Genomic DNA, 18099 nt, shown 5'->3' on the forward strand with positions numbered 1-18099 from the left:
TAATGAGGTGATTAATATTAAATGAGGTGGCACACATTAATGAGGTAATTAATATTAAATGGGGTGGAATGCATTAATGAGGTGACATGTTATTGGCTGACACTTTAATGAGTGCTTAAAATTAAATGAGGTGGCACACATTAATGAGGTGATTAATATTAAATGGGGTGGCACACATTAATGAGGTGACATATTATTGGCTGACACTTTAATGAGTCTGCTTAAAATTAAATGAGGTGGCACACATTAATGAGGTGATTAATATTAAAAGAGTCGACACATTAATGAGGTGATTAATATTAAATGGGGTGGCACACATTAATGAGGGGATCTTGCATCTGCTTTTTGGTATAATAATGATGAGCAGGTGCATGTTAATTATGCCTTGCTTTTTTGAAAGAATTTGTATCAGAACGTAGTAAGTTACACAAAATCAGCATAACATAAAATTTGGGGAATGGTTGACACAAATTTTGTTTTTACATTACTACATTAGCTAGGTTAGCAATTTTAGGTCCATCTGTGCCTCTTGTTTAATTCATTTCAGTCCAGTATTCAAATTAAATGTCATTATCAACTGTAAAGCTCACCAGAGAATGGCTGTTTGAAATAAACAGATAAATATATTGTGTTAAAACATGAAGTTCTGTTTTGTACAGGATCAAGACACCAATGTTGTAAATATTCATTGTTTGGACCATGGATCCATATATCCTAATAATAATCCACTTTTCTCTCCTTTGCATTGCATGATGTCTGAGACCTTTTCAGCTTACACTTTTAATACCTTTAGTTTTCTATGTAAAACTGACCCAATCCCACCCCACCCCATTTTCAAAGTATTACTTGTACTGGAAATTTTTGTCCATCATCCATCCATACTTGTTTTTATTTTTCTGTGGTTGCTAAGTAAAAATTTAATATAGTCATCATAAATATATTTTATATAAAGTTTTACAAGAAACATTTTTCTCTCTATAATTATAATTAAGTGTCTTGCAGTGAACATCTTTCTTCATTAGTATTGGACATATTTTAAGTTCAACAGCAAGCATTTTTTAAGTAGTAAGTGTAAGGTAAAAATTACAATCACTTTCCTAGATTTCTACTTTCAATATTTCGTAACACTTCCTTTTTTTTACCTCAGAAGAGTAACCCAGGTACTATGATATGCTGGTTACTGTATATCAGTAATCAAATACTAAAACACATTCTGTTCCTTTTTGTACAACATGCAAGTTAAATCATTATTGGCTGTTAATTGTTCTGATTTTAAATAGACATTTTAACATTTCTTTTCAAAAAGATTGATAAATGTTTCTTTTGCTGCTAAATGAAAAATGTTAATTTCCTTTACAGTGATCTTAGCCACAATCAGATCAGCAGTATCGCTACAGATGCCTTTATCTCCCTTTACTCAGCAACGACTTTGTAAGTAGCACACTACAAAATTTCTACATTGAATTTAATTTTTTTGCTCCTTAATATATCTTTTCAGAGAAAAGTGGTGAACATAGTATTTGTGCTACCATTTGTCTTTCCATTTTACATTTTTCTCTGTAACTTTAAAGCTGTTTGTGATAAGGGGGTGAAAGATGCCATGCTTGTATGTCATCACTTTATAGGAGCATGTCACATAACATATTATGGGTCCTATCCTCAAGGTCAAGGACATGCCTTAATATTTTATGTTTTCCTTTTCAATTTGTCATTAAACTTTTTGAGATTAATCAATGCAGTTTGCCATAATCATTTCGTCATTAGCAAGTGTATTGTGTACCACATTGGGGTCATATCGTCTTGGTCAATGTCACGGTGATGTGTTGAATTTTTCTATCATACTCTCCTTTCCACTCTTTGAGATCAGAGCTATTTGAGATAAAGGATTGAAATCTGGAATGCATGATGATTAAAAAGTTGTATGTGTCACATTGGGGTTTCTGTCTTCAAGGTCAAAGTCACAGTTTGATAGTTTTATGTCACATTTGCCCTTCTGCTGTTTAACTTAACAGCTGCTTCAGATAAAGGGATCAGACTTCGTTCACAAGAAAATTTGTTGTATTGCTTGTTTGAGGTTTTATCCTGTTATGTGTTTAGGCTCTAATAAACTGCAACACAGAGTGAAAACAACAAGCTTTTTTAAAATTTAACAAATAATTTATTTCCCTGGAAAAATTCTGTGAAAATGAAAAAAGGAATCAAACTTACAGTTTCAAGAATCAAATCCAAAAATAATTCAAGAATAATCCAAACATAATCCAAGAATAATCGGCAAATTAAACTGCAAAAGTCCTAGTAATAAATGCTCTAATAATTTCAAGTTCGAATCCTGATGTAAAATCCAAGATGGATGATGATGACATATGCTGTAGTCTGTACTGTTGTTTTTTAGTTCCTTGTAGAAATACAATTAATGACACTCCTGTGTTGGAAATCCAATTAAATTTGTAAACAATGTCTTTCCAAAATTTCTGTGTGAGCACTCAAAATATTTCCAGAGAAAAAAAGAATTAATCCTTTTGAAATCCAACTGATCTGAAGAAAATTATAACTCAAAATCTGGCTACAACAAAATAACTTGACATCAGTGTAAAAAGCCCAAAACTGAGAAATCTCTCACTATGCATCTCTATTAAAACTAAAAAATGTGCAGTAATGGAAAAACCGGAATTGTGAAACACAGGGCCACGTGACCATGTTTACATATAAAAAAATCACATACACAGAATATGGCCTTAATTAAAATTGTTTACATCTTAAATCATGATCTCAACAACAACCAATCATTTTAAAATAAAAATAGAACTTATTTAAGTGGTTGCTACTAATTTTGAATCAAGGTCAGGATCAAGGTCAATACCAGGTGTTTACGAAAGAATGATTCAGGTCAACTAATTTTCTGGAAAAATATCATCTCCAGTGAATAAATTTACATTATAATAGCATATAATAAAATAAAAAATTTAAAACTGACAAACAATTAAATTAAAATAAATATGAATTAAATCAAATATACATAACAGTCCTCAAGGTCAAGGCCACAGCTCAATACTTTAAGGTTTGTTTGTTTTTTTATAAGCTGTTTAAGGTACAAGGATGGACCATATATGCTTATACTTTCATGGTATTTAAGGTATCACAATCAAGGTTTTGTCTTCAAGGTGAAGGTTTCATTTGAAATCTCTTTACTGCAGTTTTCTTTTAATGCTTTTTCAGACCGGTCAATTCATTTGTTACTTTTGATTTCTGCCTAGTAATTCTCCATCTCTGTCTTAAAGGTCACAGTAAGATTTCATGATTGTCAACTTTTATGGCCTTACCATGGGACGAAAATTCACTGAATTTTCTTGTTTAAAATATATTTGATAGTTTTTATTCTTTTGCTTGTTACATAAATAGCTGATTATGGGCAGAGTTCCTCAGTGGAGATGAAATGCATGTTTAAACAAAAATAATTATAATAATACTAATAATACAATGATTTAACTATATTTGTTGGGTACCAGTGTTTATTGATTTCGTGGTAGCTTCAATCCACAACTTACAGACTCTGTGAACTATGTCATAATTTATAGACTCTGAACTATGATCACAATTTATTGTCTCAGTGAACATTGATCACAATTTATAAATTTGGTGAAATATGATCACAATTTATAATCAGCAAACTATAATCACAATTTATACTCAGTGAACTATGATCAGAATTTATTGAATCAGTTAACTATGATAATTTTATGGAAACATTGGATTTAAATCCAGGTACTTGATTACTGATATTATTATTATTATTATTATTATTATTATTATTATTATTACTATTAGAAGTAGTAATAGTATTTTTATTATTATTATTATTATCATTCGTAATCACCTAATCAGATAATGATTTTTATTACAATTGTTATCAGTGAATCTACCAAAATTAGCTGAGCACTCATCAAATGTGAAATAATCTTGAAAAGATAGAAAGTTATTAACTGGCCAGAAGTAACATATCAACCTACTGTACATGTCTTGCTAAAATACTAATATCTCAATCCTTCTATCTATTGATCTATCCATGTGTTACAGAATCCTGCAACATAGTTTTAGTCCAACAAGAATGACCTCTGCATTTGATGATTTGTCAACTTGTTTACTGGGGCTTAGTGATCTGAGACAAACAAGTATTGTGCATGCTGCAATTCCTGTTTAAATTGCTTGCACATGCATGCAGTTAAATGGAATGCATACAATGCAATTCCTAAATACTGATATGTGTTTTGTTGAGTGGTTGTGGTCTTTATGACCATTCAACTGAAGGGCAAAATGAACAGATCATTGTAATTATTGTAGGCCTGTATATTGACCTCTCTTTCACAGTTTATTCATTTTAAAGTTGGTATGACAGTTTATATTGTTGGAATAATATTTCTGATTTTTAATAAATTTCTTTTTTCTTTCAGGAATCTGAGTCAAAATAAGTTGACAACTATACCAATTAATCTGTTCAGTGGTGTACCAAACTTACAAAAGCTGTAAGTGTTTCAGTGTTGAATAAACAAATGAGATAAATACTGATTACAACTGAATAATTATGTATATCAGTTGTACGCATACATTTCTTTAGCATCTGCCATATTATTTTCCATCTCAGCTGTTAAGTTTTTGTTTGTGCTTGTTGTAGCAAATTTTGTGTTGTGGCTTCACTTGATACCAGAGAAAAGTGCATTTGAACAAAGCAAATAAATGTTATTATGCATTCATCATTTGCATTGCATACAGTATTTCTTCCATGATAGGACCAGGGAACCAGTCTAATAAACTTGTAAAAAGCAAAGGGTGGGCTTGTTATCAGACATGGGTTAATTATCAGATCAGTATGGTATTTATACCACAGAATGGTATGCTGGGAAGAAAATAATTACCCATTACTGCAGTGTGGGCCTGATCCATAGACTGTCATTTCTGCTCTTGATCCTAGTGCCAAGTTAAACTGCATAGTCACTGTGCTTGATCTGTGCTCAAGGACTGTTTGATATTTTTAGAAGAGAAATTTAATATTTCTAATATGGCCTCAAATATTGTAGAGTATATATGCATTTGATACTTTTTCAAATATTGCAGTATGATGGCAGCAGTCATTCATTATCTTTGATTATTAAATGGAAAAATTAATGTTGAAAAGCAAGGAAGACAGCACATGGATGAGAGAGAGAATCAGACAGACAGATAGACAGACATAGAGCGTCCAGACTGCTGACCTATTAGTTCCTTTGCAGGTCAAGCTCAGCTGAACTATTGCAGTGTGCTCAAAACAAGAGTGATGTTTGTTGTAGAAATACTGATATCTTTTTAAAGAATTTGTTGCTTTGAACTTGCACTTAATCTGGAAAAAATATTAAGTTGGATCTATGAAAATGCAGAGGTCTGGATAAGCCTATTTCTCATTAGTGTCTAATTGTGATTATTTTTTGAGTTGCAGCCTTGCAATTTCCAACTATCTCTCTTCATTCACACATGCTTACAGCCAGAAACACACACACACACATTTTCCATTGATCATCCTATGAAATTGATCAGAAATATATTGACTTGGGCATAGATGAACAGTAGCCACGGGATCTTTTATCATGACTATTGATTACAAATGGCGGTAAATATTAGTACAGTGAGGTTCGAATGGTTAACCATTAGTACACTCCAGTTTGGATCAGTAACCATTAGTACCCTGAGATTTCAAATTAAAGGAATTTTAAGCTGGTTTTATTCTTGATTTGTCCTCAAAATTACCTAAAAATCATTGAATTGTGACAAAAATATCTTGAATTTATCTAACATGAACACATAACATTAAAACTAAATAAAGTAAATCATTTTTATGTTCAGAGTTTTTGTTATTTACTTATTTTCTAAAACCAATTTTAAAAAAATGTACTAAAAATTGGGTGGATCAAATGACACAAACCACTGGTACTTAACTAAGTGCCACATGGAGAGGGTTCTATATTTGTAGGATTAAATACTCCCTGGTATTGTTTAGATTAATACTCCCTGGTGTTGTTTGGATTAATACTTCCTGGTTTTGTTTGGATTAAATACTCCCTGGTGTGGTTTGGATTAAATACTCCCTGGTGTGGTTTGGATTAATACTCCCTGGTGTTGTTTGGATTAAATACTCCCTGGTGTTGTTTGGATTAAATAATCCCTGGTGTCGTTTGGATTAATACTCCCTGTTGTTGTTTGGATTAATACTCCCTGGTGTCGTTTGGATTAACTACTCCCTGCTGTTGTTTGGATTAATACTCCCTGGTGTTGTTTGCATTAATACTCCTTGGTGTTGTTTGGAAGTCTGAAAATATTTGGAAGTCCTTAAAAACTCCTTGATAAAAATATGGCTGTAAAAAATATGAAAATTTAATCACAGTTAAATTGATTTCATTATAACTATTTCATATCCCTTAGACCCATGTTTCACTGATGCCAAGTGCCAATGGGATTCTTTAGTCATGGAAAGCCACTGTTTATTTTTAACACTACATTTTATATATAATTTCAGGTACCTTGACAACAATTTTCTTTCATCACTAGATTCCAGTGTATTCACCTCTCTTTCATTACTTGAGAAATTGTGAGTTAATGATTTTTGTTTGGTTTGAGCATAGTTTGCTATCCTTGATTTGTATCACATTTTTGTAACTTCTAAATCTTTTTCTTTTAGAAAAAAATGTCTTGTACAAGTTTTATTGCAGATTTTGTCATGACTTGTAAATATGTAATTCTTCTGGTAATATGACCATGTGAGTGTATGGTATTGTCTTATGTCCAATGTATTTTGTTCATTTGTTGGTCATCTGTTGTCCATCAACAATTGCTATTTTGAACTTTTCATATAAAACTGGATTGATTATTTCAACCAAATATATTAGAGAGCATCCTGACATAATGGCTCTTAAAATTTACACACATTATGCCTGTCCATTATGAAATAAGGCACCATTACTGAAATAAATAATCTGTACTTTACTTCTTTTATAAAATTAATCAGACTGAACCAAATTTGACAGAAATCATCATAGAATGAAGACCTTTCAAAATTTTACAAATTCTCCTAATCTGCCATCAAATGTGGCCACTGTTTCTAAAGCAAGAAAATCTTTGGAGAACTTTATTGTGAACAATTCTTAAAAGAATTTACTGTTAACCATATTTTAAAATAAATCACACTGGTATAAAGGTCTTTCTGGTTTATACAAATGATGCTGATCCTCCATCCACCATCAACACTGTTATTGAATATTCTAAAAACCTTTAAATGACTTCTTAAAACTGCTTGCCAGAATTTGACTATAATCAACAGAAATTGCCGTGGCATGGAGGCCATTTTATACAGATGGTGATCAGCCATCATAGATTGCCACCATTACTAAAAATAGAAATATCTTGACATAACTTATTCTCAAACATCTCACAACAGAATTTGACATAAAGAACCCTGGCATGAATGCATAAGGGCTTTTGAAATTTGTATAAATGAAGGCTCTTGAAATTTGTATAAATGAAGGCTTTGGAAAGTTCCATAAATGATGGTGGTTCACCATTAAATATGACTGCCATTACTAAAGACAGAAGAAATATTTTAACAGCTTCTTAATAGCTATACAACAGGATTTGACCAGATTTTGACTCAACAGGATTTGACCAAATTTGACCCCCTAAATCATCCCGGAATGCTGATCTTTCGGTCATGCATGAAAGATGCCAGTCTATCATGCAATATGGCTGCTTTTAACTGAAATTATAAAACCTATTTTTGTGACCTAAATTGCATTTCACACCTGTTTAGATGATTCAGGTCCATACAAAAATAGAAAAGATATTAAATGACTTTGTCACAAAAATCAATCAACCAAGTTTTGCCAGATTTGACAGAAGACATTCAGTCATAAACGAATTTGAGTTTTGTACTAATGATGATAATTTGCCATGAAATAAGGATCAAGATACAACAAAATATAGAAACCTTGAAACCATTGTTTTCATAATATATGCATTTAACTGAAGTGGAGTAAATTTCTTCTTGGCCTACAGCTCTTATATAAATTGATTTATAGGCATATATGTAAACCAAGTAAGAGATGCTATGTGCACTTGGACCCTTGGTTAATATTTTCGGGGATTTATTATTTGCATTTCTTATTTTCTTTATTGATGACAGATACTGATAGAAACTAAGCTCTAATGTGTCTGTCTGTCAATATTTTTCTCTCTTGCTAAAAAGAAAAAGACCCCAGGGAGTTGCACATAGCTGTTGTCAGACCCATACATTCAGTACTGACAAGGTCTACAGAATGTAGCAACACTATTTTATATCCTTCACCAGAAGGAGTAGGTACTACAACATTACTCAGTAAATGCAATAGCTGGACCAATGAATATAAGTTGACATGACTGAACAACATTTATTAATACAGTGGATTGGTTGCAGGACTTGTATTTATTTCCTAAATATAATGCAGTTGTGTAGTTTATGAATTACTGTGTAAATTAATAAAATCAAATTGCACTATAATTCCCCTTTCTTTGCAAGTTCTTCTGTTTTAACTAAGTCATAAAGAAGTAATTCTAAATAATATTGTTGAAAGAAAATCATTCAATTCAGATTATTTGCATCAGTAAGTGATTTCTTAATGGCAACACACATAAAACTGTGCTACTACTAAATTCTTCAGTTGAAAGTTCTTTACAAATAATTTCGTTAAGAGTTTAATTTATCTTTACATTTTGTGATAAATGTTATCTGATATTTATTTCAGGTATCTGCAGAATAATAACCTCCCCACCCTAGTTTCTGGAACCTTCAGCAAGCAGACCAGTTTAACAACAATGTAAGTCTGTTCTTCTGCAAATAAAAGCGTCTGACAAAGTATGCTTATTTTCTCATATAATGGGTACCCAACTGCAAAACACCAATGACGCTGGTTCCACTTTCATAAAATGTCTCAAAACTGAGTGAAATTTCAGTCCAGCTTTTACAGGTTGATTTTTGTAAACTACTTAAGGATAATTGTATTAAACTACACTATAAAACAAGCTGATTTCATTTAAGCTTAACAATAAAAGGGTATGAAATTTTCCTGAGGGACACATTTTCATTTGATTATGTACTCACACTGAGAAGTTTTATGAAAGTGAGGCCCTGATAATAATATGTCTGATATCATGAGAACAGTGCAAACCCCTGATTTTGTTGATTACTGCATAACACATCCAGTTTTCATAAGGCTGAATATAAGTATCGACTGCCATCTTTGAAAAACATTAAAAAATGTATGCTTTACCCATCATGCACTGCACTGATATGATGCTGCCTACCAATCACTGCAGTTCAGGCATGGGCATCCAAACAAGTTGCTGCCACGAACCATTTAGAGACAGAGATTTAAATAATTACTGGCCTTTTTTATTGGCTTGCCAGTTTAAGTTAGTGCATGATACAGCCACAGATTGGGTCTACCCTTTTGTTGTTGTTGTTGTAGGGTTTAACGCCATTTTTCAGCACACGATAGGCTATACATGGCAGCCAGTATTAATGGTGGAGGAAGAACCCGGGAAAGCCCTGAAAGAACCACCCACCCTTGAGAAGCTACTGGCAAACTTTCTCACATACCCACATTAGCCGAATCTGAGACTCGAACCCACGCAGACAGAGGTAAGATGGCAGTGATCCGTAACAGAGAGCGCTTTAGACCACTCGGCCACTCGGGGGCCCCTACCTACCCTTTTGTAGTTTGGTACATGCTGTTCACATGTAATGTTGGTATGTTAATAATTAAACATTGTTACATGCAAGCTATTGTAACTAGCATTTGGATTGGTTAAAATTGCACCATGTGATAAAGAAAACTAGAAATTATTTCTTCAGAACACCAGAAAGGAATTACTTTCATTTTGAATTATCCAGGTTTCTCTGTTCATCCAGATAGCAACATAGGTTAATGGTTAATAATCCTTTTAATCATGCACATCTAAATTTGTGTTAAAGTTAATGTAGACCCTTGGTTTCAAGATCTCTGAAATGATGTGTTAGGGTACACATGTTAATGTAGACTCTTGGTTTGAAGATCTCCAAAATGGTGTGTTAGATTACAGGTGTTAGCATTTAAACCTGCATTGTTTCATTATTCCTTTGTATTGATTCATGTATTAAATTTGTATGTCCTTTGAAAGAATTTGTAGTCAATGATTCAAATTCAGTTATTTATTTCTTCAGATTTTTCAAATTAATTTTATGTTTGTAATTATTAAAATTGGACTTCATGTATTAGTTTTGCTGTGGTCATGATTCATGCAGTGTGTAGTTGATCTTCAAGCTTCGTGACTTTTTAACTCCTGTAGAATATTGTTTGGTTCTATTATTTTGTTCAACAGATTATTCCTATTACAACACCTTTGGCTATTCTGTCAAAATCCATCTAAGAAATACTTTAGTGTCATGCTGAAATGTAAGGAGTGGGAAATTGGTGGATAATGGTGGACAACTCAGCGACAGCTAAAGTTTGTTAAGGCCTAATATAACAATGTCAAAAGTATTCATACCGTTATATAATTATTTGCACAAATTCAATAAAAGAAAGCTCACTAATAAGTTTATACTTAAAGAAAAAAAATTGTAATAAATGTTTGAGCCAATATTATGTAATGTCAACCAGTAGGTTGCCATCATGGTGTACAGTGTGCACATGGTATCATTTGGTAAGCTAAGTACATCTGTTTAGAATGGCAGCTATTGTAGTCCATGAGGTGTTTCTTCTATTATTGGTGGAAGGGCCTGAGTGTGACTATGAATGGTTTTCTTCATGCATCTGATTATGGCACCAGCTGGATGTTCCACTGAAAGTTTTATGCATCAGGGCCTGCTTCTGGATTTAGATTTGTCACAGTGCACGTGTGAGCCTGCCATCAGAATGTGTGTAGAAGGCTGTTTCTTGTTCTTGAAGCCGATTATTTGACAATCATGAAGCCTGAAATGGTGCATGTTGAATGGCTGCAGTCCAGGTATTCTGTGCTTGAATAAACTACAAATGACCATAACAAAAGCTGTGAAACAATATATGTATTGAAGTGAATACCAAAATTCCACTATGCTAAAAAAAAAGCCACACTCATTTTGATTGCACTCAGTCATATACCTTTTACAGTTGCTCTTAACAAGCTGTATAAGTGGTTTCTGCCATTGATGAATCACAGCCAGATATGCAAGTTGCTTCCAGTGGTGTTCATCATAAATGGTGTTCATCATACAGTGGTGTTCATCATATGAACATCTTTCTATGCTCTGCTACAGATGTGGATGAGGCATTCATTATGTAATATTACCCATATCTGCTTATCCTTTGGTCTGTCCATCTGTCACACTTGGATTAATTTTGTAACTAGGTCAGGGAATTCATATAGTGCAAACGAGGTGTATGTCGTGAAGCAATTCCATTCAGATCTATGAACATGTTTCTTGTTTCTCTTGGGAAGATTAAAGTTGTGGATACAGGCTTATAACTGAAAAGATTGGTTGTTGTAAAATTAACATAACATACTGATTGTAGTAAAATTAACAGAACAGACTGGGTGTAAAATGAGAAACATTGCTCTTAAAGTCTGTTGGATCTCATGACTTTAAAAACAGTTTTTTATTCATTTCTGTTGCAGCAATTAAGGTAGATTGGTATTTTGGAATAGGTATAAATTTAAAAGATTGGTTATTTTGGAATAGGTATAAATTTATAAGATTGGAATTTTGGAATAGGTATAAATTTAAAAGATTGGTATTTTGGATGAGGTATAAATTTAAAAGATTGGAATTTTGGATTAGGTATAAATTTAAAAGATTGGTAGTTTGGATTAGGTATAAACTTAAAAGATTGGTATTTTGGATGAGGTATAAATTTAAAAGATTGGTATTTTGGGTTAGGTATAAATTTAAAAGATTGGTATTTTGGATTAGGGATAAATTTAAAAGATTGGTTCACCTAATGAATTAAGTTGAAAAAAACTTGGTCATAGTGAAGGGTATTTGAATTAAAAATGGCTACAGGAGAGTGAATTAACAGTTCAAATCCCTGCTTTGTAAGGACATATACTATATTTATTCTTTATTAATTTCTCCTGGTTTATATAACAAATTTTCCACCATATAACCTTGTTATTTAATAAACAATCTTGCAAAATGTTTGAACACTTGTGTAACTTTTTGACACGTGTTTTTGTTTTGAGTATTGAAAACCACATTTTTTTTTCAAACAGAAATTTGTCTGGCAACCCCTGGGTCTGTGACAAGAATCTTTACTGGCTGAAGACGTACCTAACATCCAAGCTGACTACACTGACAATTGAGAACACAAATAATACACTCTGCACTGACAGTATAGGGAACACTTTCCCACTTCTTGACACGGGAGATTACTTCTGGCGTAAGTTGAAATATTGAACACTACTTGAAGCCTTTTTTATCCTGCTCTGTAACATGTGTTAAGACAGTTAAGCATCAAAGTTTAGTGTAACAATTTTCAGCATCAATCTGAGCTCAATATTTTAGTCAGTTTTTAGCAGCATTCTCATCTCAAAATCTAAGTCAATTTTTTTTCTAACATCAGAAACCTTTTTGCAATGAATACATGAAACAAATATAGAAATCATACTTGCCACATGTAAAAATGTGGTGTTTTTTCACCCACTTCATGAAATAAATCCATTATTCACTCACTTCAAGCAAATATAATCTATCTATTCTTGTCATTTATGATCCTGTATTGTCAAGACCTTTCTGAGCAAGAGACTCCAACTAAGATTCCAAACGCCGGAATCAGATGTGGTAGCTAGTGGAAGCAGACATGGCAGAAAGCTAACTGCAAAGTTTTGTGTTAGTTGAACATGAGTTTCTTGCTAAAAATGTTTTGAGAATATGGGGCATGTAATAAAACTTGAGCCGCTTGAATGGTTTTATTGTCAGTATCAGTTTTGTCTGTCATTGTTATATTATTTCATGAATTATGTAATTCTTGCAAAATACTCTTTCTCTTTAGCATATTTCACCTGACCATATTCAAGCATGTCAGATTTTAACACTTTATGAAAATTTACCCACACAAGCACACACCTCATTTAATAATTACACACCTGTCTCGAATGCACTCTGTGAGAGTTATCAACATGTGCATGTTATGTGTCCCAGGTGGTTCTCTTGTTTTCACTTCTGATTTTTAAAAAAAATCTATGTTGAACCTAAATAGAAAAATCTTTGAAGATCAAGGCAGTCTATTTTGAAAAAAAATTCTTTATTGTTTGCATAGGGACTGTTTTATTTGTGCCCTAAGATTCCAGTGTGAGGATAAGAGGTCAGATTTGACTGAGAATTGTTACATAGAAGGGAATAGTGGAATTAATCATAAGAAATTGTGTGGTATGACCAAATATATTTTCATGACATGCATTTGTTACAAATAGGTTTCACTGTGATTACATCTTGCACCAGTAGGACACTTTTTCACATGCAAGATTATACATTCTGTATTTCTTACAGAACATATTGGATTGCTTTAGGGTAGGGAGGAATATGTACATGACCGTATTTGACACTGAAGAAATATTACTGGAGATATTGGTCAATAGTTTTTTTGTATAGTGTGTGTGTGTGTGTGTGTGCGTGTGTGTGATTTGGATTCTTAATGTAGCTTCAACAATTTTTCAGTCATATTGCTATGATCTCTGCAATGTGGCAGTTTATAGTGATGCCTAGCAGAGTCTGGGGCATCATGTCGCAGACATGTAGAATGATGTCCCACCCAGTCACATTATCCGGACACCAGGCCAACCAGTCCTAACACTAACCTCTTAATGCTGAGTGCCAAACGAGGCAGCTGTTAGTACCTTTTTTGTAAGTCTTTGGTATGACTCTGCTGGGGATTGAACCCATGCCCTTCTGCATCCAAGGCAGATGCTCTAACCACTGGGTCACCAGAGTGGTCATATCGTTTTGCTGTTGCTATATTATTTAATATATTCATTACATGTAGTAGAATGCAAAACCCTGCATGTGTAGCATGTTAAAGTAGCATTTGCATTATTAATTACCATTACCATATGTTTGTTCTGCATTGTTCAGCTGCATGAATGTTACATGTCATGTTACATCTGCCATAGTCCATAGCTTGAAAATAATGTCTGACAAAAAATGTTTGAGTTAGATGTGACACAGAAATTGATTCATAAATGCACTCTTGGCTGTATGAAGTAACCTTCATTTGGTTATTAATACTGTGAAATCATTTTATTTTATAGTCTACTAGGTTTTCTGTTATAAGGGGAATTTAAGTAATACATTTGTTTTATTGGGGGAAGATAACATTTTAATAATATGGTACTTACTACTATGTTACGATTTTTCGTGTATTTAATTCACTGACTGATCAATGATGTAACATATGAAAAAAAGGTAAATGTTACAAGATTTATAGTCTATAATCCAAGTCAGTGAAATTCTAGTGAAAATAGGGGTCAGTAACTAATTATTGATTAATAGTAGTAATAGTTTTGGAAAGAGTATTCAAAAAGAAAAAGACAACCAATTGTGTTAAGATGATGAAACTCTGAGATTGAAATGCGCAAGGCACAAGGTATTGTATCATTTATGTTTCAGACACAGTTTTTCGAAAGACTTTTATTGATGGCAAAATATTTGCATCAAAGCCAATAGTGCTAAGAAGACAAAAAAAATCAAATATAAGTAAGAAAATGGAAAGCTCTTGATTCACAATATGCTGTTTAGAGCACACCAACCAAAACAATGTAGTGCTTGACTATAAATATAGTGGCAACGGGGATACTTGATCCCACATTGCTTGATGATGCTTTGGCTTGGTAAACAGGATTGCTTCTGGAGATCTGTGATTTTATCTATTCTAGTTATTATTATTTTTGTTGAGAAATATGTGAGAAGAGTGGAAGAATGGCATATATGAAATTTACACTTCATATCTCTAATGATAGAGATCTCATTTTGTATAGCATTTCAGTACTTGTTCCTTGCAGATATACCCGGTAATGCGTAACAAAATTGAATTACAAATAGCCAGAAGGTTTTAGTAAATATTTTCTTTACTTCTGAAAAATTTTGCTGCTTTCTAAGGACAGGTTAGAGATTTAGTTTAAGATAATGAGTAAATATATCTTCTTGACAAAATTTATAAAATTATAAATATCTTAGTTACTTTAAAAGCCAACTTTTTGTTTTTATAACAAAGGCTTACTTAAAATGCTGAACATATCAATCATTCAACAATCTTCCATTTTTCTCATCCTCTGATTTGCCTTGTAGGACCGAAGATATTGTGAAATAATGATTCCTCCCTGCCCCTGTGTTCAGTTATTTAGGCTTTTAGATTTTTAACTTTTAACATTAACAGGGTTAAGATTTCATTTGTTATTGTTAGTTAAAACGTAAGTTATTGTTATTTTTGTCTGAATATATAGTTTGTTTTGTTATATCAAGAGTTTGTTGAACATTTAGTGTGCTTCACAGTAGATAAGTTTGGATCGTAGCTATACACTTTTTCAATACTTAGAACAGTAGAAATACGATTTGACCTTTAAGATTTGATCTCATGTTAAATCTTGACTAGTATTAGTAAACCAAAGTAAGATATTAAATATGTGGGACCCAAACAAAAATCCCCGATGGCAGTTTGTCAAGGTCCAGTTTTCAAAAGTTCCACTATATGGTAATGGTTCATCAGTTGATCAAGGCAGACCTGAGTTGAGTTTATTGAGTGTGGCATTAACTGCAATTTAACTTCTGTATTAAATCCTTCTTTTGAGCAGTGCCATCAAACTAATGAAGTCTAAACTAAATTTGCTGTAGTAATTAACATAGAGTATTCCCTCATTATAACATTGTCCAATTGAGTTGTTCAGTATACCACCTTATGGAACTTTATGCATAATTTTACAAATACATAATAAAATGGAACCCATGATCATACCCACCTTATAACAGAACATTTGTTGTACTGAGGAATGTTTTTTAGTGAGGGAGTACTGTACTTAGACATTTTACTAACAAGGGGAAGAAATTGTGTATGGGGATGTAAAAGCCATTTACTGTTTCTTTTTTATCTTGCATCTGTCATGATAATCAAAGATGCAAAAGCTACAAAAGTTTATGAAAGTCATAAGAAACAGTGTTTGACCACACCATCACTTTTTAGGAAAAAAAGTTCCTTTCAAAACTTTCAGCAAAAAAAATCCTGACAAAGAAAGCTTGATGCACTGCCTCCTGATTGAGGTGAAACAGCAGGATTGTAATTGATAAGTTACTCAGGATACTGATTTTCAGAAGAAATACACAGAATACCATGAACATCAGTGTTTCAGACATTTAATGTGGATTAAATTTAAGGTTAATTGTGATCACAATTTTGAATTTCCACTAAATGTTATGTTTCCTTAAAAGTTCACATATATGATTTAAACGAGACTTCAAGTTATTTGATATGGCCATACATATAGCTTACTTTAATTTATGTGTTTGTCTTCCACTTATCATTTTTAAGCACAATATGTGAAAGCATGCTCAATCCAGTTTTGTGTATATCAGCTAAAAGGAAACTAATATTCAGCGTAAGGCAGAATATGTTTTGGTACAAACACTGATTGTTACAAGAAAGCTACTCATTATTGATTAGAGTTATGCACCTTTTATAATGAGTTATTGATTAGAGTTATGCACCTTTTATAATGAGTTATTGATTAGAGTTATGCACCTTTTATAATGAGTTTGCCTGGCTGGCAGACTTTACTTGATTGTATTTAATCACTTAATTCATTGTGATTTCAAATTTGTCCTAAAGTCTGATTGATTAGTCAGGCCTGACTTGTATTACAGTTATGTCGCCATAAAGTATATTATTTTTATAGTGTTATATATTTATCTGCCTGTTAAATTTCCTCGTTAAATGTATAATATTTGAACTATTGGAGATGATTTGGTGAAAAATTACTACAGTATATTTATAAAATGACAGTAAGCTGTTTAGTGTATATTTAGACTGCTAGCATAAATATATGGTAATACCAAGGTCAGATGCAAAACTTTGATCTAATTTTGTGTCTGCTGTTATACAAATTTTAAAACTGCTGGAGATACATTTAGCTAAGCTTTACCTTATTTTCCTTAGTTCAGCATAGTGATGAAAACTTCACTCTCTTTTGATATATCCTGGATTGAGCATGGCTTGTTTATACTTACTAACTCTATGTGCATTTTGTATTGCTTTGTTTATTTGTTTGCTTTAACATTTATTAACAATTTCACACTTACTAGTCCGTAGCAAAAGGTCACTTCGTTCACCTTCCCCACATCCAGTAGACTGGCAAAATTTCTGTAGGCTATATGGCAGTCATTCCTCTGGGAGCCATTGCAATGGTAAGTTTTTGTGTCCATTCATTTTTATGGGGAGGATCAAATCCATGATTGTGATGGTCTGTCCATCTGTGTTCTAGTTTACACATTAAGGCCTTGTGCTGCTGTACTGGAGAGAGCCTGTTAATATCCCCCCCCCCCAAATTACATATTCTCTTCTCCTCCTCCTGTGAGTATACTCGAAACTGAATCAAGATTGTATTCAGTAAGGCTGCAATGTTTACCAAATTTTTTAAATATGTACATGGTTGACAATAACCAAAATTTTTAAATGTGTACATGGTTTACAATAACCAAAAAATTTAAATGTGTACATGGTTGTCAATATCCAAAATTTTTAAATCTGTACATGGTTGACAATAACCAAAATTTTTAAATCTGTACATGGTTGACAATAACCAAAATGTTTAAATCTGTACATGGTTGACAATAACCAAAATTTTTAAATCTGTACATGGTTGACAATAACCAAAATTTTTAAATCTGTACATGGTTGACAATAACCAAAATTTTTAAATCTGTACATGGTTGACAATAACCAAAATTTTTAAATCTGTACATGGTTGACAATAACCAAAATTTTTAAATGTGTACATGGTTGACAATAACCAAAATTTTTAAATATGTACATGGTTGACAATAAC

General features: G+C 32.5%; 1 protein-coding gene and 1 long non-coding RNA gene across 2 annotated transcripts in view; both read left to right on the forward strand.

Annotated features, from left to right (window-relative positions):
- Positions 1 to 4524, forward strand: part of LOC149806013 (uncharacterized) — a 49187-nt gene extending 44663 nt beyond the window's left edge. Inside the window, exons 7-8 of the mRNA XM_089934978.1 lie at positions 1360 to 1431; positions 4449 to 4524. Coding sequence (XP_089791104.1) covers positions 1360 to 1431; positions 4449 to 4524 — 148 coding nt within the window. The remainder of the gene's footprint in view (positions 1 to 1359; positions 1432 to 4448) is intronic.
- Positions 4525 to 6541: 2017 nt separating this feature from the next.
- LOC149806014 (uncharacterized) lies at positions 6542 to 17441 on the forward strand. Its single transcript, XR_016415058.1, has 4 exons — positions 6542 to 6613; positions 8799 to 8870; positions 12283 to 12449; positions 17357 to 17441. It is a non-coding gene; the product is annotated as an uncharacterized LOC149806014 (long non-coding RNA).
- The last annotated feature ends 658 nt before the right edge of the window (positions 17442 to 18099 follow it).

This window comes from Sinohyriopsis cumingii, chromosome 2 (genome assembly GCF_028554795.1).
Source record: "Sinohyriopsis cumingii isolate HCF-2022 chromosome 2, ASM2855479v2, whole genome shotgun sequence".
In the NCBI taxonomy this organism is placed as follows: domain Eukaryota; kingdom Metazoa; phylum Mollusca; class Bivalvia; order Unionida; family Unionidae; genus Sinohyriopsis; species Sinohyriopsis cumingii.